The sequence below is a fragment of the Danio rerio genome, chromosome 15, assembly GCF_049306965.1.
Source record: "Danio rerio strain Tuebingen ecotype United States chromosome 15, GRCz12tu, whole genome shotgun sequence".
Taxonomy (NCBI): Eukaryota; Metazoa; Chordata; class Actinopteri; order Cypriniformes; family Danionidae; genus Danio; species Danio rerio.
Window position 1 is genome coordinate 27,843,941 of NC_133190.1, and position 24,464 is coordinate 27,868,404.

At 35.6% G+C, this 24,464-nt stretch overlaps 1 protein-coding gene across 1 annotated transcript; it reads right to left on the reverse strand.

The window, feature by feature from the left end:
* Positions 1–509: 509 nt before the first annotated feature.
* Positions 510–24,461, reverse strand: ccdc92ba (coiled-coil domain containing 92Ba). Its single transcript, XM_005157622.6, has 5 exons — positions 24,075–24,461; positions 17,819–17,951; positions 17,097–17,144; positions 3,249–7,137; positions 510–2,433 (listed from the first exon to the last, which is right to left on the reverse strand). Exons 1-4 carry the CDS (start codon positions 24,084–24,086, stop codon positions 6,464–6,466), a joined length of 867 nt encoding a protein of 288 aa, XP_005157679.2. The 5' UTR covers positions 24,087–24,461; the 3' UTR covers positions 510–2,433; positions 3,249–6,463.
* Positions 24,462–24,464: the final 3 nt, after the last annotated feature.

The following is a 24,464-nucleotide window of genomic DNA, read 5'->3' on the forward strand; positions in this document are numbered from 1 at the left end:
GTCTTTGAACTGTGGGGGAAACCGGAGCGCCCGGAGGAAACCCACGCGAAGGCAGGGAGAACATGCAAACTCCACACAGAAACGCCAACTGAGCCAAGGTTCGAACCAGCTACCTTCTTGCTGTGAGGCAAGTAGCCTAGAAGATACTGCGCTACTGCCTCGCCCCTAACAAAATTCAATAAAATGTTTTTTTAAAACCATTACATTTTTCATGTCTGTGAAAAATTATTCAATTGATTATAACTATTATGCAGTTTAGTAATAAACATCTTCAGTACACTTTTTTGTAATATCTCTGTTACTCATCTGTAAAACTTGCTTTAGAGGTAATAAAACAAACCTTAACCCTCAAGTATGGCTTTACATATAAGGATGATTGTCCTATTTCGCTGAAATTTTTAGTATTAGATGCACATTTGAAGAGAAAATAACATCAGCAAATCAGAATTTTTTTATTCCTACAAGTATGCTGACACTTCAAACCATGATGAAGGATTGCAATTAACAAAGTGTTTTAATAAACCCCTTTAATCATATACTACAGAGTAAACAGTGGATTATTTATTGCGACACATTATTGTTGCACAACTGTTCTGTGGGTCGTCAGAGATTTAAAGAACATTTTTACATTTCAAGAAAATATTTGTGAAACCGGTGTCTAATGTTTGCAAAAACACTGTTGACATTGCTGTATAATTTCCCATTAACATTGATTCTAATCACTTGTTATACAGTCTTTTTAAAAAACAAGACCACCAGAAACCAGTTACAAAACTATAACAGTCAGATTGTTGAAGGGAAGACGATTATTCCACATGAATAAGTGAAAAGAAAATGCTTGGCAAGCACATTTTACATTGGAAATGGGAATTATACAAAAAAAAACATTCACAGATATTGCATGTTTCCTAATTGTTTCAGATCAAACACAATTTTCAAAAAATGTAAATATGATTATGCAGAAATCATCCTGTGAGTGAGGCAGTATTGCTTAACTCTTTTCAATGCTATTATAAATAATGTAAAAAATCGTTTAAATATAATCCTTGTGTTTATCAAAAAACAGATGTGATTATATCATCACACTTTAACTCAGTGTTTCCCAACCCTGTTCCTAAATGCACACCAACGTTGCACATTTTCAACCTCTTCCTTATCAAACACACTTGAATCAACTCATTAGATCATTAGAAGATACTCCAAAACCTGAAGTTAGTTGGTCATATAACGGAGACATCCTAAATATGTACTGTTGGTGTGCCTCCAGGAACAAGGTTGGTAAACGCTCACCCTACATTATGTCCTAACTTTTCTTATCTCTGCACTGATACGATACAAAAACTGGTTATAGGCCTTTTTAAATAATGTCAGGCGTATGCGTATACATTTACAAAATAAGATTTCAGACCCTGAGTGAAGCAAACATCACTTTGTTAGGGCTGTGTCGAAATCAGACACGATTTTCAGTCAAAAGCAAAGCATTGCATTCAGTTATGATCCCCGAGAGGACCGCTTTTCATATTTGGGTTTTCAACAACCTTACATTCAACATTCACAGCAAAACTACCATTCCGATCTACCAAAGCAAAGAGAAACACCACATTTGTACAATTGTATAGCTTGGTTTGAAAATAGGTGATGATGAATCATTTTAAAATTACAGGCTCGTAATACAGTCGATTTATTAGACTGTGTTTGTTTATTTATTAGACGAGTGTTTGTTAAGTGTCAAGAAAGGTAATGATCAATGTCACTCTTTATCCAATTCATTTCTATACACTCACTTGCTTTTAAGTATATAAGTGTAGGAGTTCAATTCCAATTTGTATCACATCACTTCTAATCTTGAATAATATGAATTAACAAGCCTTTAAGTGATACGAATTTTGTGTGATCATATTGATATCAAAGAAAAAAAGATCACCCAAAATGAAAATGTATTATTGATTTACTCACCCAGACATTAAACAGAACATTAAAGAAGATTTTTAGTCTAAAAACTGTGCTCCTTGGTGATATATAAGATAAAAGTGAAGGGCTATCTCCATTTAAAGAGGCAGAAAAACATATAATGACAAAACACATTGAATACCTGTGCCTCATGATGATATATTGAGGTCTTATGAATCAACCAAATCGATCTGTGAAATAAATTGAACATTTACAGCATCATTACCTTTATAAATCATCAAGGACCATGATTTCAGCTAAAGTTTTACAGAATAAAAGTCACCTACATCTTGGATGGCCTGAGGGTGAGTAATCTAACAGTAATTTCCCAGCAGGCACAGGACATCAGCATGACATCAGATTGACGTTGTATCCCAACGTTGTGGGACGTTGCATTTTGTTTAGAAATGAAAATTCCGTTGTAGTTAGAACCCAACAACAGCCCGACGTCAATGCCCATTTTTGGTTACTTTCTAATGCAACCTAAAAATCAACCAAATATTAACGTCTAATGTTGTTACAGCTTGACGTTTTGTAAACGTTACCATTATGATGTCGATTAGATTTTGGTTGACAAATAAATGTCAGTATTTTACGTCAATATGACATTGGTTTAAGATGTCAGCTCGATGTTGGATTTTGGTCACTTTCCAACACAACCTAAAATTTAGAAAATATCAACGTCATTTCACGTCGTTATTGGAAGTCAAAATAACATTGTCCTTAGAGGCTTGCGACCTAAATTTAACCTAATATTGACCTCTTATGACATTTTGTGTCTGCTGGGTTTGTATTAATCTCCTCCCTTAAATTTTCAGATTATTGAAATGAAAGTAAAAGTTCACCCAAAATGAAAATGTATTATTAACTTACCCATTAAGCAGAACATTAAAGATTTTCAGGCTAAAAACTTTGTTCCTTAGAGATATATATAAACGAAAATGAAAGCTGCAATTTAAGAGGCAGAAAAACATAAACTGAAAACACAAATTGAATACTTGTGGCTCAACCTAATCGATCTGTAAAAAAAAAAACATTTACAGCATTATTACCTTTATAAATCAACAAGGACTATGAGTCCAGCTACAATTTTACAGAATAAAAGTCTCCTAGAACTTGGATGAGTAATTTAACTGTAATTTCCCAGCAGGCACAGGACATCAACTTGAGATAAGATTGACGTTGTATCCCAACGTTGTGGTACGTTGCATTTTGTTTGGAAATGAAAATTGGGTTGTTGTTAGAACCCAACGTCAGGCCGATGTCAATGTCCGTTTTTGGTTACATTCCAACACAACCTAAAAACAACCAAATATCAGCGTCTAATGATGTTACAGCTTGACGTTGTGTGGACATTAACAATTTATTTTCTATCAGACATTGGATTTGTCAGTATTTGAGGTCAATAAATTGAACGTTTACATCCTCATTACCTTTATAAATCATCAAGGACCATGATTTTATCTAAAAATTCTGCAGAATAAAAGCATCTTAGATGGCCTAGGGGTGAATAATCTAACAGTAATTCAACACCAATCACTCCCTTAAATTTTCATATTTCCTGGTATATGCACATATAAAAGAATGAGACATGTGCTCACATTGTCAAACATTACGGCACAAGCAGCATAAAACTAATCAATCCTTTGGGCATCACTGGCTCGTGTAATGATGGCAGAACAATAGCGCGTTGACCCTTGAGCCCACTCTTTTCTAAACAGCAAGCCCACGCATAAACATACACCAGATAAAGCACTTAAGCAAATGATTCAGGCTTTGCAGGATTTCTCCATCTACACAAACCCGCAGAGGATAAAAATCCCCATGGCATCTGGAGGGAACAGACAGACAGTGCACTTGTGGTGACACTGGACAGATCATTCAGAAATATCTGACATGAGCTAACAAGGGCAGACAGAGATATATATATCAAAAAACATCCAGCGGAACAAAGTCTCAGCAGTAACACGTTCACAAGGACACTGACTTCAGCCTGTTTCACACATCCTACGTCTGCAGACTCATGCTTTCACACTGACAGCACTTCAGCAGCACTAATAGTGAAAATCAAATATCTATACTGAAAGCAATTTCTAAGTTGCTACATTGCATATTTATTTTAGTAAAGGGCTTGAACGTTGCGTGAAGTGCTTTGAAATGTGCATGTTTTTATCCGAAATGTGATGTAATCTCAACTGAAACATGAAAAGGGGCGGGGCATATAGCAGCCCCTCCCCATTTATTAAAAAAAACTGCTGATAGTGTTTGGTTTTATCACAGCTCCTCCAGCGGGATTGTTAGAGAAGTGTCTTGAAGGGGGCGGGGCATGTGAGATACTGGGGAGCATTTGATTGGTCAGAAGATTTGATGAGAAACTGAAGTATGAGGTGATGTCGAAAAAACGTTGATCCATATAGGCGGAAGTGACAAACTGCAAGCTTTGGATGTTTATATCAGGTTTATATTAAATTAATTTTTTCAGGTTTTAATTTAATTATTTATATGTCACTGTTTTGGAGCAAATTAGCTTATAGATATCCTAAAAACTAACATACTGACACTAACATCTCTATTTTTTATTGTAATTTCACAGGGCCTTTTAACTAAATTGAAATTTGTACATATACTGTAGTTTTTGGTAAATTGACAATGCGGGTAACCTTTGCTCAGTTAACTATGAAAAAAAATCACTGTAAACCACGTCTTGGTGTGGCTTATTGACTTCTTTTGGCATCGTCAACACATTCGAGTCGTCCTGGGAAGTTTGTAGTGACGAGTTAATAAGTGGTAATTATGGCATCTTGTGCATTCAATTCACTTTCGTTGTCCATTCTTTTAATAAATTTCAAGAAAATATAGCAGGGTTTGTTAACTCTTCTTATTGAAAAAGAAGTTTCGCATCAGGTATGCTTTTATTTGTTTAATTTAAGGTAATTATATAGAAACGAATTAATTATTATATTGGAATTACCTTTTTGGTAAATAAAAAGCCTGATTAGCCTGAAAGACGTTGCATCCATCAATTTCGTCATGTTTAGTTTAAATAACTGTAAACCACGTCTTGGTGTGGCTTATTGCATTCTTTTGGCATCATCAACACTTATGTTGTATTTAAGTTGTCCGGGGAAGTTCGTACTTACAAGTTGATAAGTCGTAATTATGGCGTATTGTGCATTCAATTAACTTTCGTCTGCACTTGACGGCGATGTAATTCTTTTGATAAATTAGGGTTTGTTAACTCTGCTTATCGAAAATGAAATTTCGCACCAGGTGTGTTTTTACGCTTTTAAATATTTAAGCCACTTTAATCTAATCATATAGAAACGTATTGATTATTATATTGCAATGACTTTTTAGTAAACAAAATGCCAGACTAGCCTGAAACACGTTGCGGTTATCAATTTCACCATGTTTCGTGTTGACATACCCCCAACTCACAGTTCAGAGTTTCACAATCGTAATCATGACTTTGTGGTAGCTCGTAAACACAAATTATCCAACATGACTTTACTGCACCATTTATGACAATGAGCTGGCGTGTCAAGGCGGGAGCATAAAGTAGCTTCATAAAGGGGAGGAGCTAGTTGGGTGTTTGTAGGCGGCAGGCCAGAGTCACGGTGGCAGGCCAGATTGACCATCAGGCCACCAATGCTCCCTATGGCCAGTCCGCCCCTGGTGTTTGATTAGGGTTGGAGCAAAACTGTGCAGAGCCACGGACCTCCAGGAATTGAGCTCGAGACCTATGATTAATGTTATATAGGGTGATTCTAAATCCGAACACTGACACATGTTTTTCAATATGACATTACGCAATTCACACAACCCTCTCTAGATTTACATGGACATAACTCTGCACTGATGAGAAGTACCTAAAAAAATTCCACGCACCTGGTAACAATTTGTTAAGGTGGTCAATCAAAGGAAAGTAAGGTGTTGGAAGTATTACAGTGATCTCTGTGGAAGCTAAATTTAATGGGTAAAATGGGTAACTGTTTAAAAAATGTTGCACACCAGGGCTGCACAATGTATAGTTGGACAATCGATATGGCAATGTGTTTATCAGCAACAATCATATCGCAGGAGTAGATTATCAGCAACAACAGACAGTTGTTTAGTACAAAAAGAACATCAATCTATAGCGTGGACCGCATAATTATCAGTGTGAAAGTTGTAATCTGTTAACTTAACCAGCAAAAAAAATAAAAGCAACAAATGCAGGATGCATAAAACAGGCCTTACAGAGCACTTTATGCTTGTGTAGCAAGGCCCTCATGGTCGTTTCTGATTACAAAAATGCTTTACAGCAACATAAACATGCGTTGGTATTAGTAAGCAAAAATCTCTCCTAGCTCAATTTATCCCTGTGTGTGCAAACTGTAAAAAAAGCTAACCGTATTGCAAATATAAACATTTCTGTCACTGTCAAAATGCAAAGGTTCTCCCAAGGGGACTCAAGGTGCAACTATCATAAAAAAAACAAGCAGATCATTGAGGCGAACCGTAAGAGAAACGCTCATTCGTCGCTGTTCTCTGTTGTGGAGGCAGTAGTAGCAGTGGCTTTAGCTACAGTCGCTGCCAGTCTGCTAACTGAAGCCCCCTGATCCAGCTCCTCTGACTCCTCCCCCTCCACCTCCTGAAGGGTGTGTCTATGTGGTGGGCGTAACCTGTGTCTGTATGGGTATAAGAAGAGAGCAGGGTCAGGCATGGCCATTGGCTCTTCGGGGCCCGTCACCCTCTCGCGTGGCACACATTCTCGGGTGCGCTCAGTGCGGAGCTGCGTGGAGGATCTACCAGAGCTCCTCCGTTTGGGTTTGATGACAGTTGGGCTGCAGGCGCTGGCTTGAGGTGAAGGGTGGACCGGGGGTCTGTCTGCTCCAGGCTGGGGCGGTCTTCTGCGCTGCTGCTGGAGTTTCTGCTTGGCTGAGTGCAGCTGGAAGGACAGGTACGCTGCCGCCTCTGTCTGCTTCTGCAGCTCTGTGTTGAGCACTGTGGTCCTGTGACTGCGGTTTTTCAACTCCTCCAGGAATCGGCGCTCCTTATCTTTCAGACTGGCACGGAGAGCACCGACCAGCACTGATTTCTGGCTCAGCTCCCAGTGCAGGTCACTCTGGATTAGCTGCTGCGCCTCCAGATGCTCCTCTACTTCATGACAGCGGGACTCCAGCTGCTCCTCCTCTTCCAGCACCTCTGAAACACATCAAGAACAAAAAAAACATTGAATATACAGTAGTACTACAATAAAATTTAATCTGATAAAACAATGATTAAATGAATAAAGTTTAACCACTGTGCTAATCCCCAAACTTAAAGGGCACAAATGAACTTTTGGAAGCTGTTTGAATGGGACTGTGTGCAGGTATAGTGTGTCCACAGACAAATTGGAGTTATAAATTGTTGTATAACCACAACAAGTCTCTTTTTTTTTATTTCCTGACGTTAAAATAGGATCAAAATCACAGTGATTCACCAAATTGATTGACAGGAGTGTATTAATATGTTTTCGTAGTAATGTGTATAATCATGTCCACAGAACAGGATTTGCAAAGAAACTGGCATTAAAAGATCTGTTCCAACTCTCTGTGATTGGCTGTTAAATATTTTAAAACAGGGCATGTTTGTAACAAAGAAAAGACTGTAAATCACCATGTATTTTCACAAGATTTATGTAAAACATAAAACACTTAACTTGTATCTAATAATAGGCTGTCTATGTAAACTGAAAAAAAATGATGTCTGCAAAATTCATGCAAACAATTTATGGGCCATTCTTTAACTACGGGCTCTTTTAGCCTTGTGAAGTTGAATAAAAAAACATAGCCTCATAAGTTTAAACAATTTGTCTAGTTTTAAGATCTGCAAGAGGACAAACTTAGATTAGAAGAGTAACCTTTTTTCCATCGTGAACTGAACAAATGTCATTTCCACCACATCTCAATATACAGCTTTTATTTCAAGATGAAATAAATTTTGGCAGTCAAACCTTTTGTCTAAGATCATTTTTATATCTAGTTTAACCAATCTTTCCACAATATATATAATCATTATACATTTGTCAATGAAATAAATTAGTTGTATGCTGAATTGTACACCTGTCACACTCTAAAATTAAATATTATTTTGATTAGGAGCTTATTAGGAAATAAATAAAGAAAATTTATAAATTAAATAGAGCATGAACTTATACATTGTGAATACACTTTTAATGTGTGATGAGAACTTTTAAAATATATTTTTTAATGTTTATGGTGATGGAAATGACAGTGGTGAAAATGACATTTTAACAGTTTATTGTGAAAAAATGAAAATTAGCTTCACCAATTAGCTTTGAATTGATAATAGCCTTTCATGTATACAAAATACTCTTATTTACCTTTATTTTGTTTTGTTTTTAAAAACATCTTTGAAGGTAAAACATATTTGGAAATGATGTAGAACAAATGTATTTCCTTATCAAGCAATGTTTACCTAGATTTTTCTCCAAGTGTTGTTGATAAACATTTAAAGTCCCTCCATCTTGAACATGTTCACAGATGGCACTATCATTTTTAGAGAAACCACCTAAATAATCTTTCACACAAACTTTTTTAAGCGACATTACTGTGTTGTGGAGGAAATGAAACTGATACTGTGCGACAGCTATATTTTGTATAAAAATAATATTGATGATAGTCTCACATTAATAACTAAAATATTTAACTTATTTCACTTGTGCTTAATTAAGTTACAATATTAGTTACTAGATAAATATTTTTTTAAAGGTTATTTTCATTGTTAAAGTTTAAAAATGGGTGTGCTACAAGGTGAAAACAGTGATTTTAACCTAAACAGAGGTTGAACAATATGAAAAATAAATATAATAGAAAGGTAGTAAATTTTTTAAAGTAAAAAAAATAATTTGAACAAAATTCTATATATTTTTTGGTATCTGTTTAAAGAACATAAAAGTGCCTGTAGTTGAAGAATTACCCTTATATGTATTAAATTTAAACAAACAATTAAATTAAGCAATGTTCAACTTCATTTGTTTGTTTAAATTTAGCCAAAATAAATTGTTTACAGCCACTTAACTTAAACAAATTCAGTAAATAAATTAGTTGAATCATTTTTTTAGTGTACATTACAACACTTATGAATCTGTTGAACACCCTTTCATCTATTGATTTGGTTTTATTTTATGGATTCCAGCCCCTCTAAACCCCCTGCAATTCACACCCATTGTAGATGCGGCTTAAACATCAGCCAGAGAAAGTGAAGCCCCTGAAGCTAAACACCACATGCTCCTCCAGCTGCTGAAAGAAGACCATGATCTCACCAATGATCCACCTGAGATAAGAAACAGCTATATCTAATATGAACACACCCCCATTTAAAATCAAATTTCAGCAACGAAAAGCGAATTTGCAACTAATCTGAGATCTAAAAGGTATAAGCGGATGTGGCTGTGGAAAGTAGACAAAAGGCTTTTCTGTGTCCAAGGATTACAGACTCACAAAGTAAAGCCAAATCAACTAATCTCAACTGTGGTCTGGCTACTGGCTGGGTGAGCCATCTGTTCAGGGTTGTCAGACACATTAAATGTCTAGGACAAGACCTCTATGAGACTATAAGCACAAAGGAAAGCACCGTTGCATAAAAAATACATCAAAAATTTAAAAAAAAAGAAACCTCTGTGTCTTTCATTCGAAGTAGGGAAGAGTGGGTACAAAAGAAACAGTTTTCATAAAAACCTAACTTTAAAAGATGATGTTTTTTGTGGTTACTAACTCACAACAGTGGACTATCAAAATCTGCTGTTATTTTGAATCCAATATAATTTCACTTTAAACAAAAGTTGCACATTGTTACTTTTGACCCCATGGGCAGGGACGAAAGTAACACACGGGTGAGTCAAAAGTACAATATTTGTTAGATTTACTGACTTCATCTTGTTTATTTTAAATATATCTAACTATGATATGATGACTTTGATAATGTTAACTGCAAACATTTTGTCATTTTGTTATTTTTGCAAAAAATTAAAAATAAACAGCAGTTTCATTTTCATTTCAGCTCCATCAAATGTTTTTAAAAGCAATCCAACAATGCAAAATGTTACAATTTTCTATCATTTAAAAATATTTTTATTATTAATGGAAATATACATTAATCTCATAAAACAGTCAAAACACTGAAAACTAATGTGGAAGTGAAAAATAAGACATGGTTATTAGCAGTGGGACATAAATAACAGTCTTATTTTTTGTGTTATTACAATTGTCCTCACAGGAACTCTTGCCATTTAAACCTGATTCACTTTTAAGCTGAAAAATCTGGATGTGTTTTTGTACTAAATAACCTGTATTGATCATTAGTATGACACATGAAAAGAGAAACATAACTTGTAATAAGCAAAAAAACAAAACAAAAAAAAACACAATATAATGAGTATAATAATTTACTTTTTGCACTTAAAAATTTGGACCCAATTGCCAAACACAGTGCCAAAATGACAAGATATTTTGCAGTTCGATCAAGGTTTGCATGCTGAATGTGCTGTTATAGCCTGGAAATCAAATGTTGTCAGGGCTTTAAGAAAATCGCTTTGTTACTTGCATCTCACGTTACTTTCGTCCCCGCTCTCCCCTACGTTTTTATACTGGATGAAGTAGAATATTGTGATTTTCTACTTTATACTTAAGTAAAAAATTTATATTCAGTGTCTCAATATTAAACAATATTTTCGTTTATTTGATTCACAATAAATATTATTTGATTCAGATTAAATAAAATGTTATAGTTTGAACCAAATGACAGTAATTATTTCAAGGTTGGTTCAAAGTGTAATTGTGTTCAGTGAAATGTGTTTCAGATAAATAACAGGACAAGTAGACTGAAAGCGAGATTCAGGAAGTGTCAGACCTTCTACATGTGATCTGCACAAACTCGATGACCTCGTGCTTTGAGCTCAACATTTTTCCCTCATTTTTTGTCTTATACGATTTGTTAAACTGCACCTAGCACACACTCCTGCCTATCATTTTGTCCAGATCGCCCTAATTTCACATGCAGCCTTTCAGTGTCACCCATTGTGATACAAGCTCATTGAGCGAATAAAGAAAAGGCTGTTATCTGATCCCTAAATCTGATCTCTGCACTGTTCTTCAGTCTCTGCTGCTTCTAACCCTTCCTTTTAATAGAACACATAATGAACTGAGATTTGGACAACAGTCCCTTAACAAAGGCTGATAAGAAGTGATAGATATGAAAGAAAAAAAAACAATGAGTGTCATCCATTTAAAGGGATAGTTCACCCAAAAATGGAAATTCTGTCACCTATAGTTTAGTTTAGTTTATTTGTTTACAGGGTCAATGCACATTAATAAACATTACTGTAAAATGTGCCAGAATTAGCCAAAAATAGCTATTTTTCATCCGTAGACCCCTTACAGAATGTTAAAAAGTCACACCTAAAATAAAAGCACAACATTAAACATTAAATACACTTTCATATAAAAAATACAGTTAAAAAAGTTAAAAAAAAAACAAGAACAGTTTGATGGCAGCAGAAGAGGACAAAAAGCCAAAGACAACAGTACAAATGTGTCAAGAGTACTAATGCTGACAATGCTGGTTTGTCATTAACCAATTTTTAACATGAGACTGAAAAGAACGAAAAGTGCATGATCTTCTAATTGTTGGTGGGATGGAGTTCCATTCCCTAGCAGCTTTCACTGAAAATACCGATTGACTGAATTTACTTTTTTTGAGAGGAATAATGCACAATGTCACTTCCTCTAGTAGTTCTATAACCATTGACTTCCTTAGTGTATGTTTTTCCAACTGGAAGTCAATGGTTACAAACTCAAATTTGGAATGAGTTAAAGGTAAATAAATAATAACAGAATTTAGTTTTTTGGGTGAACTATCCCTTTAGTACTGCCAGTGTGCCAGTGATAATGTCTGAAATTATTTTGAGCATCAGACAGTGTTTGGTTGCTGTGAGATTCTTTGAAAATTCAATGAACACATCCAAAACATGCTGATGCTTGGTCTTGGATGAGTAATCATTCACAGCACTGACGTATTACTTTGTAAACAGTCTTGGGAGGCACAATGCAGCATCAGTTAACACATTTTGTTTCTATTTTTGATGCACTGCATGATTACTTCAGTGGTTTGTTTTCCCTGTTTGTGGGAAATATAATTATTTCATCATTTTTAAACACCAAGGCTTGGTTTCACAGACAGGGCTTATAGACTAAGCCAGGATTATAACATAGTTCGGGTAGAACATTTAAAGTACAAATCAAATCAAAACTAACCATATGATTTGGTTAGCTCAGTCTGCAAGTTTTGTGGTGAGCAATTCATCTCTGGATGTCATTAAGAAATAAAAAGTTTTGCCCTGGTACTCTTTAATTTAAATCTGAAAATGCACTTCCTGTTTGTTTATAGTTAAATTGTCAGATTACATCTGTCTTAGGTATTGAGCATGGCTAACATACTTCACCACGCAGCTTCAACTGTCTGTGAAGTAGTCATAGTCAAACGCTTTCTGATCATTTTTAGGCTCATTTCCTCAGGAATTACCTCCCCTCTCTTCAGTCCAGACAGAAATGGCCCACTGACAATCCTAATTTACAACAAAACACTGTTATTCTGATTCTTGATCTCTTGTCTCTGATCTCAGTGGCCAGTGGGAAAAGGTCATCTCCCTCCATCCTAGCAAGGATGGCTGTTATAGGATCACTGATGTCCAGGTTAAGGACTGGATGTAGACAAGCATCACTGCCCGCAAGGTTCCTCTCCCGGCCATACCTGATACTCTGTAAACTGTCAAATTTGCATTACAAATTTGTGGGGCCGCTGTTGAGAAGTTTTGTGTCCCTAAACTGCAAAGTAGTATCACACCCCTGGTCAGTTCAAGGTTCACTCTAATCTCCGCCCACTTGATCTCTGGCCAATCAGGACTGCCTCAAAGCCTTTATTAGTGGCACCTGTGCCCACAGTTAGCTCTTTCTGGCTGCACAGAGCTGAACTGTGCGGAGGACTGAATCTGGTTTCTTTTGGTATTAGTTGTTTTTTTGCTGATTACTGAAACATTGTCGCCACCCCCCCCCCCCCCCCCCCCCCCCCTGGCTTCAAGCTATCAAGCTAGCCATCTAAGCATTCTCTCCTAACTCCTTTTCATTGTCAGTTTTGACAACAAACAGAAATAATGAGGAGGAGCTGTCTGTTAGTTTGTAATAACTCTCCCCAAACACCTTTACAGATCGTTCTGAATGAAATGCCTACTTTACTACAGCAAGCTCGCTGCAGAAAAACAAGCCACGCCCACTGCTTTCTCATTCAATTTTTCGTTTCTTTAGGAACTGCGTCACAATACGAAAAAAAAAAACGTTCACAGCTTCCGGTTCATGCAGACTTTTAGTAATTTTTAATCATGGTGCCTTAAAATAAAAGTCAAATTGGAAGAATTATGAATCTTTCATGGGAAACACTTGACTTTTTGTGACTTTCCAAGTTGGGGTTTATCTGTCAAAATAAATGTCAGTACAACTTGATAAGTTCAGAATAATAAAAAATAAATTCCTTTTCCTTCGGCTTACTTTTTACCCTTATTACCTACCCTTATTTATTAGGGGTCACCACAGCTATTCCAGGATATGTTTTACACAGCCGATGCCCCTACAGCCACAACCCATTGGGAAACACCCATACACTCTCACATTCACACATGCACTTATACACTATAGCCTATTTAATTTATTCAATTCACCTTTTGCGCATGTCTTTGGATTGAGTGGGAAATCGGAGCCCATGGAGGAAACCCACATGAACACAGGGACAACATGCAAACTCCACACAGAAATGTCAAGAGGCCCAGCCGGGACCCGAACCAGCGACCTTCTTGCTGTGTGGCAACAGTGCTAACCACTGAGCCACCGTGCCGCCCTATAATCAAAAATGTACCTTAAAAATAAGTCAGAAGAACTTTCTTTTTTGTTTTGTACAAGCTTTTTAAATAAACATCATATTTACTTTAAACTGAATGATTAAGTAATAATTAACGGCTGACATTGGTTAATTTGTCTATACGTTTAAAAAAAACAATCTTAAAGTTTTTCAGTTTGTCCTTGAGCTAAGTATAGTCTCTCCTCGCCACGATGGCAGCCCTACAAGACTTCATTAAAATATAAACACCGGCAAATCCTCAATATGACAGAAAATTAAACACTAACACATGCCTCACAACAGAATTATTGTGCAAAAACAAAAACTCTAAAATTTCATTATTTCAACATGTAAATCAATTTGATTTTGAGTTTACAGAACTTTGCAGAAGAAAAATCTTACAGACCCCAAACTATTAAATGTTAGTAAGATTATCATGCGGACTAGAAAACAATTAGCCACTTACATATTTAAATACATTTTTAAACTTCTCATTACAATTGAAAAATATATTTTTGCCCCTGATCTCAGCTTTCCCATCTTATTTTCCTCTGTCTCCTTGTCCAGCTTTGTCTCAAAAATAAAGCGGTAACTGGACACCCCCATTGGGACAGTGCAGCAAGAACAGAGGAAAACGCAGGCAGGATCAATTATAAGGAGGATGAGACTGCATTGGGTGCAGGAAAGAGAGGGATGATCTGCGGTATGGAGAGGAGTATTCTGCTTCACAATCGGCGAGCACTTCATATCTGACTGCTTCAAGATTTAGACTCGTAATTATTATATTCATTAGTCATGGTCATAAATACTACACGTGCCTTATTAAAGGGCAAATCAACTTTTGTTAGTGGTTTAGACCAATCTGTGTGCATGTATAGTGTGTTCACTGTTATACTGGAGTGATGTACACCCAACTAGTGTCTTTTCTTAATTTTCCTGACATTAAACTGATCTTAACTGCTATAATCGCCATGGCCGCATGGTGTCAATAAATGCTAATATGTGTGTGAGACTCATCATTTCAGAAAGGCTTGAATAAACTCCACCGCAAATACATTAAATAAACTTACTTGGTATTTGACTAATGAGCTGTATTTCAGCTTTATCCGAGTCTGTCTCCTTCACTGTGCTGTTTATCAGATGTAACGCATGAGAAGCAGCTCATTTGCATTTAAAGCCACAGGATACAAAAACAGCTACAATGTATTCAGACACCAAAACGGGCAGATTCAGGAGTCGGATCTTCGTACCTCACTTAAATGATCTAAGATAATTTGGCAGATCCTGGATCTTATAATCTTGATAACTGATCTCTGGCAAATATGGTTCTTCGATCAAGTTCGCAAATCAGATTTAAAATGTCTGGATAAACTGATCTGAGATTGCTGCGTGTGTTGTGAAGGACTGATCTATTGGTCCTCAAAATCATGATCAGCAATGCAACGATTGGCTGACGGCACAGCAGCGTAATGACATCATCTAATAATATTCAATTATCCATGTGAGCAAAATGACAAAATTAGCAGTAAACAGTTCCTTTTACTTTCCACATTTGTTATAAGTTGCAGACTTTAAACTTTCATGTGTCAAGTGTTTTCATCATGTATTTCAATACATATCAATGTATTTAGTTCTACATTTAGAGAAGATTTTCTTTATTATAGTAGCCTAGGCCTACTCAAGTTTTTTTAATCTGCGTAAGCAATAACTGTATAAATAAATTTTGCATCAAAAAAGCATTTTTATATCGGTAAAGATGTCTGCAACTTCTGTAAAGCATCAAATCACTGGCATTGTCATGACTGTGATTGTCCACCAGATGCCACTGTAGTTCGCCAGCAACTCCCAGCGAACTACAGTGGTGAAAGAACTACAAATCCACACATTCCTTCGCGCACACACCTGGTCTTTCATATATACTGATTTGCAATCAGAGCTGTCTCTGTTTCCCCGTTGATTACCTGGACTATATATTCAACCATTCCACCTCTGTTTGTTAGTTTGTCGTTTGTCCTTGTTGGTATGTTGTTCCCGAGCTTGCTCTTGTGTCTTAGTTGTTATAGGCTAGTTCTAGTTTAATCTGTTTGAGTTCCTGGTTTGTTTATTTTGTTACTTTGATTTTTGGTTTTTGTCACTGTCGCTGCACTATTTCACATTAAAAATCTGTACTTGGATCCTACACCCTGTTTTTGTTCCGTTTTCGATCTCCCAAACGTGACAGGCATATTAACTGTCAACACATGTTTATGACTGCATAAATATATTATTGCTTTTAAAGTCACATTGTTTCTATTATCATACACAAATTGTACTAAAGTGATCTTAAAATTCATATCAATAAGTTTTCTCTTTGCACCACTAACAAATTTCTCAACATCACAGCACATAATGAAAATCAAATAGAAGACATACAAATACAGAGTAATAATAAAAATAGAAAAGTACATAAATTAACCAAGGTTTATGCTGATTTAAGGTTTTGCAAAAATGTGCCTGAAATCCTGGGACCTATATATTCAAGGAATGGAGTCCAGATCTGATAAAAAGTGTCTCTTTTTCCCTTGACCAGTGAGTAAAGTATTCCAATGACATAAGATCAAATATTACGTTATGCCATTCTGATACTGTTGGTGGTTTATCAGATATTCATTTGAGAAAAATCCATTTACGTGCAGCATAGGTAGGAAAGTTAAGCAACTTCCTGATTCTTGCTCTCTTCAAATTATTATCAGTAAGACCTAATAAAAAGTTAAGAGAATCGAAGTTCATCTTATATTAAATATAAGACTTAATCTCCTACAAATCTGTACCCAATAGCCTTTGATATATATACAGTTCCAAATACAATGTATAAAATCACCTTCTTCAACTTTGCATTTTAAACAGAATGGAGAATAATTTGGATTAAATTTGTCTACGTAATGGGGTAATTTGAAGACGATTTAAAAGTTTGAACTGTTCTTCTTTAGTTCTATTACAGATTTATATATTGCCAGCACACTGCCAAATGTGTGTCCAAGTTTCTGGATCGATTGAACATCCCAGATCTTTCTGCTATGATGTTTTCATTTTTGCAGTTATGCAGTTTAGTAAACCCAATATTAACATGCACACAAATAACCTATCTATTGCTGTGTTTATTAGGCCTACAACCATTGTACAGAAATACACTGCTCACAAATACTGTACATGAAAAAGGCAACATTTCTCACCTGTTTGACTCCTGCCTGGAGGCTTCATGTTCAGGTCTTGTGTGAGTTCTGTAAGTAACAGATCAGTGGTGCTGTTAATATTTAGTTTCTTGGAGAAACTGACTGTTTTTTTAATTCAGAAATCCTCAGTGTATCATCAGGTTTTCATTTTGTTTTGCCAGTATGTTTTTTGATTCTCAAAGTGCTGGTGGTACTTGACTTGTAATTTACGAACCATCAAGCTCCACAGATACAGCTACAAATCTAAGTTTTGTTGAATTATCCACTCAACAGCCACTTTAAGCTGTTGTGAGAGAAAAACTGAATCTTTTGTGTCGCAGATATTGAGAAGGTTCAAAGCTAGCATGATCTGTGGCTCTACAAGGCAGAAAAGCAAAGAGATGAATATGCAGTGCGCTGCTATTTGTGCCCTTGCTGGCTCAGCAGATTTTGTTCAGGTAGGAATGCTGTGTACTATATTACAGAGAGGGAAAACACAAACCCTGCACTGACAGGAAGCTATTGACCCGTGGTTCTCTCTGTGGAGACTGTTCCATCAAAGAGAGCAGAGAAACCCTTCAAGCATTCTGGGCACCGTCAATGCATGCAGACACAGTTAGATTGTGTGCTAATATTGTTTTTGGAACAAAATCCAATTATGTGTGAATTAAAAGAAATGAAACGTGATTAGCTTCAATTATGTGGGTTATTTGAAATGTCTGTCCTCTGAGAATGACACACACCTGTGCAGCGTTTCTGAAGAGAGAGGATCTCCAGGTGAAGTCCATGCAGCAGAGTGAGCTGCTCCTGCCGGAGGAACACAATGCTCCGCTCTACACTCTCCACCTGCCGCTCCAGAGAAACCACCTGAGACCCCTTTATCAAACCAAACACACCAATACATACTGGTAAGTTGTAGTAAGCAATAAACAAGCTTATAACACTTTTATTCATTTTATTTCGAATTAGACCCTTTATTGATCTGGGGTTGCCACAGCGGAATGAACCACCAACTTATCCAGCATACGTTTTTTTACGTAGCGGATGCCCCTCTAGCTGCAACCAATCACTGGGAAACATCCATAAACACTCATTCACACACATACACAATGGACAATTTAGCTTACAAAATTCACCTGTACTGCATGTCTTTGGACTTGTGGGGAAAACCGTAGCACCCAGAGGAAACCCACGTGAACACGGGGAGAACATGAAAACTCCACACAGAATAGCATACTGACCCAGCCAAGGCTCGGACCAGCAACCTTCTTGCTGTGAGGTGAATCTGCTAACCACTGCGCCACCGTCCAGCCCTTATAATCTTTTATTACTTTTATATAAATGGATGACACAATATGCACATATAAAGATGAAAAGGTAAGTATTTATATGCCCCTTTTTTGAAATAAAATCATTCAATTCCTTTCCTTCAGCAAACAGTTAAAGGAACAGTTCACACAAAAATGAAAATCTATTCAACCTAAAGCGGTTCCAAACATCTAAGAGTTTCTTTCTTCTGTTGAACACAAAAGAAGATTTGTTAAAAATGTTAGAAACCTGTAACCATTGACTACCATATTAGGAAAAACAAATACTATGGATGTAAATGGCTACCAGATTACAACGTTCTTCGAAATATCTTCTTTTGTGTTCAACAGAAGAAAGAAACTAAAACAGGTTTGGAACAAGTGGAAGGAATGTAAATGATGACAGATTTTTACGTTTCAGATGAACTCTCCCTTTAACAGCTAAAAAGTAGTGTGATTTGAGGCGTTGTCTCAAATTTAAAACGGAACGAAGCAACATAATGCCAGCAGGGGTCACTAATACTTTGTTAAAGGGGTCATGAACTGAGAAACCAAAATTCCCCTAATCTTTTGACATTTATGCGGTCGTTGTACAATAAAATTCTCCTGTAAGTTTCAGAACTCATAACATTAGCATATATTGAAGACAATCTGTCAAAATACTTTATTATGTTTAGTGAGTCTAAACTAGGGCTGCACAATGTATCGTTTTAGAATCGATATCGCATTGTGATTATTTACAATAGTCACCTGAGCATACCCAATGTTGAATCTGGATTATAATTTACCATTTTGCAGTTGTTTTTTGAGGCATGTGACTGTGTGAGGGTTTTAAATAAATGCATTTAAAAAAAACACTTTTTTAAACACCATTTTAAGGTCAGAATTATTAGCCCCTTTAAGCTATATATTTTTTCGATAGTCTACATAAAAAACATCATTGTATAATAACTTGACTAATTAGCCTAACTTGCCTAGTTAACCTAATTAAGCTTTTAAATGTCACTTTAAGCTGTATAGAACTTTCTTGAAAAATATCTAGTAAAATATTATTTATTGTCATTAGGGCTGTAACGATACACCAAACCCACGATTCGGTTCGTATCGGGATTATTGAACCACGATTCGATTCGTATCACGATTTTTTATTTTATTTTTTTCGTGTGGGGTGGGGAAAAAAAAGATTTTTAAAACTATTTTTAATTAAATAAAATTTGAAAAATCTTTATAAACTAAACATCAAAGAACAATATTAACTATGCAAATTATTAACAATATAAATAGCCATATATAAAATAAATAAATAGGCAAAGCTATATCACTTCTGTTTTCTTTGTAACAAAATACTGTTGAAAAACCAAACTAAACTCCATTGTTTAGATGGTTCAAGCATGTTGAAAATTATTTTTCAATCAAGTTCTCTTGCATAGAAAAAGTAAATTAAATAGCTAGGGATGCTCATTTCGTTAATTTTGCTAACCGACAACCGCCGCTCATTAATCGGTTATTAACGGTTAACTGGTCAGATTACTATTAATTTTATATTAAACAAATTGACGTGTCTATTTTGTGTCTGACACATTAAATATTGCATTTTAAAATACTGATTTATTTTTATATATTAATAGCGGAACAGAACAACAGAGCATCTTCACGCACCTGCAGTGTTTAGCACAGAAGAGCAGAATAATCTAAATAAAATGAATAAAATAAATAGGACTGCCCTAAATTATTTTCACTTAAATAATTAATTTATTTTACAAAACGAAAATACTGACTGATTCTTTTTAATAACCGGCATAGGCTTTTTTCCCAATCATATGTTTATTTCTTCCGTCAAATAAAAATCGCAGACTTCCTCAAATTGCTTGCTCCACGGAAAATATGCATTTATTTAATGCCCCGCTGTTATTATTATAATCACAAAACCTTTTACATTTTAATAGAAATCCTTATTTTAAAGATTATGTCCTGATATAGCCTATGGTTTCCTCTCTCTCCCTCGCGGTTCAAGTGCGCGCGCTGCCTGATGAAAAGACAACAACACGCGCGCATATGTAGACTTTTTGTAAACAGTTTGTTTAAATATGATATTGCATTAATCTGCGTACATGCTTTAAGCTGTAAAATAAAAAGTAAAGCCTATTTGTTGCGTTTATTACGCAGATCCAGGTCAACATAAGCGCTGGTTTAGTATCAACAGGTCTGTAGGCTATCAAACAGCAATATTCTTCTTCCATTTTGCTTCTTTAGCAAATGTGTCTGTAGGCACGGGTTATACGTTATCATCCCGCAAATTAAGTATGCCTTGCAGTTAAACAAGTGGCCGAAAACAAGGCGCACCTTACTGCCTTTATGTTGACAAGGAAAAAAGAAGAGGCGCGGTCCTCTTATAAACGACTGAATCAGCTGGGTATCGATTGTGCAAAAGTGTTGCTGTCTGTCTTGTTACAATTGTAATATTTAATACTATTGTTATATTCAAGATTTGTATATTCATACAGCTCTGGATAACTTAAAACAACGATTAGACCTTCAGAGCGGTGTTAATGCGTCCTGAAGTAAAGCGAAACGGCTATAAACTCCAGCAAGATTGAGTGATTATATGCAGAGCCATATACCTTTATCTCTAAATAAAGTAGGCTATAACTATAGAAACTGTGTTTATTTTAACTGAAAGCTTCGTCGTGTTTTCTGACCGCACGCACCTGTCAGTCAGCACTCCCAAAGGTTCAAACAGAAATCGCACAGCACGGTTACAGAAAAGTTTGGCTGTTACCTGACATCTGGTGAACGCCCATCCTGCGCAGCCACATTAACAGTGTGAGCAAATCATCGTATATGCGCTGAAAATCCGGCCGCTTTGACAGCATTGGCAATGTTTCTGGCGTTGTCGGTTGTCAAGCGGGGATAAGTTGGTTTTGTTTTTGATATTCTTGACACATTCAGACGGCCCCTTACTAAGAGCTCCGTGCGAGCTCTCCCGGCTAAATATTGCGAGGGCTTAAACGGAGCAGTGCTTGTAATGTCGAACGAAAAAAAGTGTTAATTAGCTCAACTTTTGCAGGCACGCGTGACGTTATTGGAAAGGTATGACGGGGTGGGTGTGTCGCGATTCTCCCTTATCACACCGCGACACAGGATCGTAGATCTGAGTGTCGCGATTTCGATTTTATATCGTGTATCGTTACAGCCCTAATTGTCATCATGGCAAAGAGAAAATAAATCAATTATTAGAAATGAGTTATTAAAACTATTAAATTTAGAAATGTGTTGAAAAAAATCTTCTCTCAGTTAAACAGAAATTGGGGGAAAAATAAACAGGGAAGCTAATAATTCAGGGCGGCTAATAATTCTGAGTAATAATTCAATAATAATTCAAAGGCATCTTTGGATATATTTTCTGCTGGAGATACTGTTGTCCTAAAAAAAATAATTGTACATATACTTAGGAACAGTATTGCAGAAAATTTGACGACTTTAAAACCTTTACACGTTCAAACCGCGGTATACCTTGAAAATGTCCCATGCCTAAAGGCAAAAAGGCACCACAAATTCAAGAAAAGGGATAAACCTTGGCCATGGTAAAAATTTATAATGAACATTTTGTGATAAACAACTCACTTAAGATATGTAAACAGATTAAATTATTTCTCTGTCTCCTAAATACTTATTTGGGCACCCCAATAAGTTAAAATCATGCCTTTATTCCTGGAACTCAAGACAAAACATTTCACATTGGAAAGAAAAAGGATTAGTACATATAAGAGACTTATATGTTGATAATAAATCTGCCTCATTTAGTCAGTTAAAATCAAAATATGATCTTCAATCAAGTTTTTATATATCTACAAATAAGAGATTTTACCAGGAAAAACTTTCATGATTTGAAAATATAACCATTCACCAGACACTTTAAAATATAACAAAACACAACCCAATAGAAAAAGGTACTGTCTCTTTTTTATTACTTATTATAAGTTAAATCAAACACTGACAAAATTAGAAAAGAGTGGGAGAAGGAGCTTAATACAGAGATATCAAATACATCATGGGAAGATTATCTTTCCAAAATTCATGATTGTTCTATCAATGCAAGATTGAATTTAAAGTTATTCACAGACTTCATTATTCAAAAGTAAAATTATATACGATTTTCCTAAACGTATCCTTATTGTGCAACAAATGTAAACATTTTGAAGATACCACTGACTCACATATTCTGGTCATGCCATAAAATTAGTTCATTTAGGCAAAAAAAAAAATTATTTTATATCTGAAGTATACAGGACTGATCTGTCACCAGAGCCAAAACTAGGCATTTCTGGAGACACCTCAGAAATAGGAGATACATATATATCTCAGGCAGTATCTTTGTGTTTAATTTTAGCAAAGAAAATAGTTGTACAAAATTGGAAGTCGGATCACGTGCCTGTCTTTGAAACCTGGATTATGAGCTTAAGTTATGCATTTCCCATGGAAGAAATGCGATATGGGATGGCAAACAAACAAACTAAACATATTTTTTTTATCTGGAACCCAATTATATTTTATATCAATGCTGACTTTTAACTGATTATAGGTGGGATTGGTTTGACATGTTGAGTTGTGAAGCCTACACATTTTTCTGTAAATTATTTAATTTTTATATTTAATTCTATTTTTTTCTCTTATGCTTTCTGGATGTTGTTGTATTATGTTATGTTGTATACTGTTTGTGTATTGTGAAATTGCACCCCTTTTTTAGTTCTGTTTATGTTATTGTTTATTTTCTTATGATAAAAACAATAAAAACAATTAAAAAACTAAAACTCGCCCATGGACAAATAAATGAAATACTGCCCCTCAGTGGGCCCCGCAAAGGGTCCAATCTCACTGCACACACCCATAACAATTTGGTCATGGGCCCCATAAATGAATATACAGTAGATCAGAAATTATTTTTAAACCTTCCAATTTAGTTTAAATAAAAATATATCAGAGTAATATACAGTACATAGTTCATTACACTCTCAATATTGTAATGATTTTATATAATTAATGCTTATTTAAATATTTTTATGTCAATGTCACAAGTGCTATTTAATGCTATTTCCTTTAATAATATATTTACTCAATCGAGAACATATTTTATTAAATTCTTTAAATGCACATATTTAAATGAACGGTAAACCAACAACAACAGAACATGTCTTCATAAAGCTAAACTGCTCCTTAAAAGATCAATTCTGGTCTGCTTTGTCTGACCCTTAAATGACTCATGGTTAAGTCATGTTGATTCATCTTATTTTTCACTTGAATAAAGTTACATTATAAAATAGCAAAAATTGAATACTATATAATAAAAAAGATATATATATATATATATATATATATATATATATATATATATATATATATATATATATATATATATATATATATAAAGACATTTAGAACTGGAACAATTAGATTCACGTGTAGCCTAATGTAAAATGAAACTTCTGAGCGTTTTTTTTCCTGCTTATTAATCTATAAACATCGGGATTATTATAAACTGCCTGCAAAAACATAACACAGTAACACAGCTAACTTACACCCCACTGTAAAATATTGAAATATCAATGATGAGCTGCAGCTAGCCGTTTCCTATAGGCTATTATAGTCAATTAAGCTAAAGACAAGACTGCGCACAATGTAATCCAGCACTCACCGTGTTCTCCATTCTTAAATCACTATCCAGCAGACGAGGCGTTATAATAATGAGAATGAACGGACTCCTTCACTTCCACATCTCTGCCCTTCAACCAAGCGACCCATGAACACATAGGATGACGACATCTTTAAGGAAGATCAATACAAGCGAGACTTAAACAAGGATCTGCCCCGGCTGAGCTTTGACGTGAAAGACCAATTGTCAATCCTTCGTTATTTCGGCAAATGTACAGTTGCTTTATCCGACAATGTCACGATCAATTCAAGCGTTTAGCTGGCATACGCGTGCCCGTGTGTCCTGCGTCTGCCGAACAGCATCATCATCATCTTCATCGCGATGACAGACAGGAAGAGGCTCCTTCAGGACCAAAACGATGATGCAACTGAT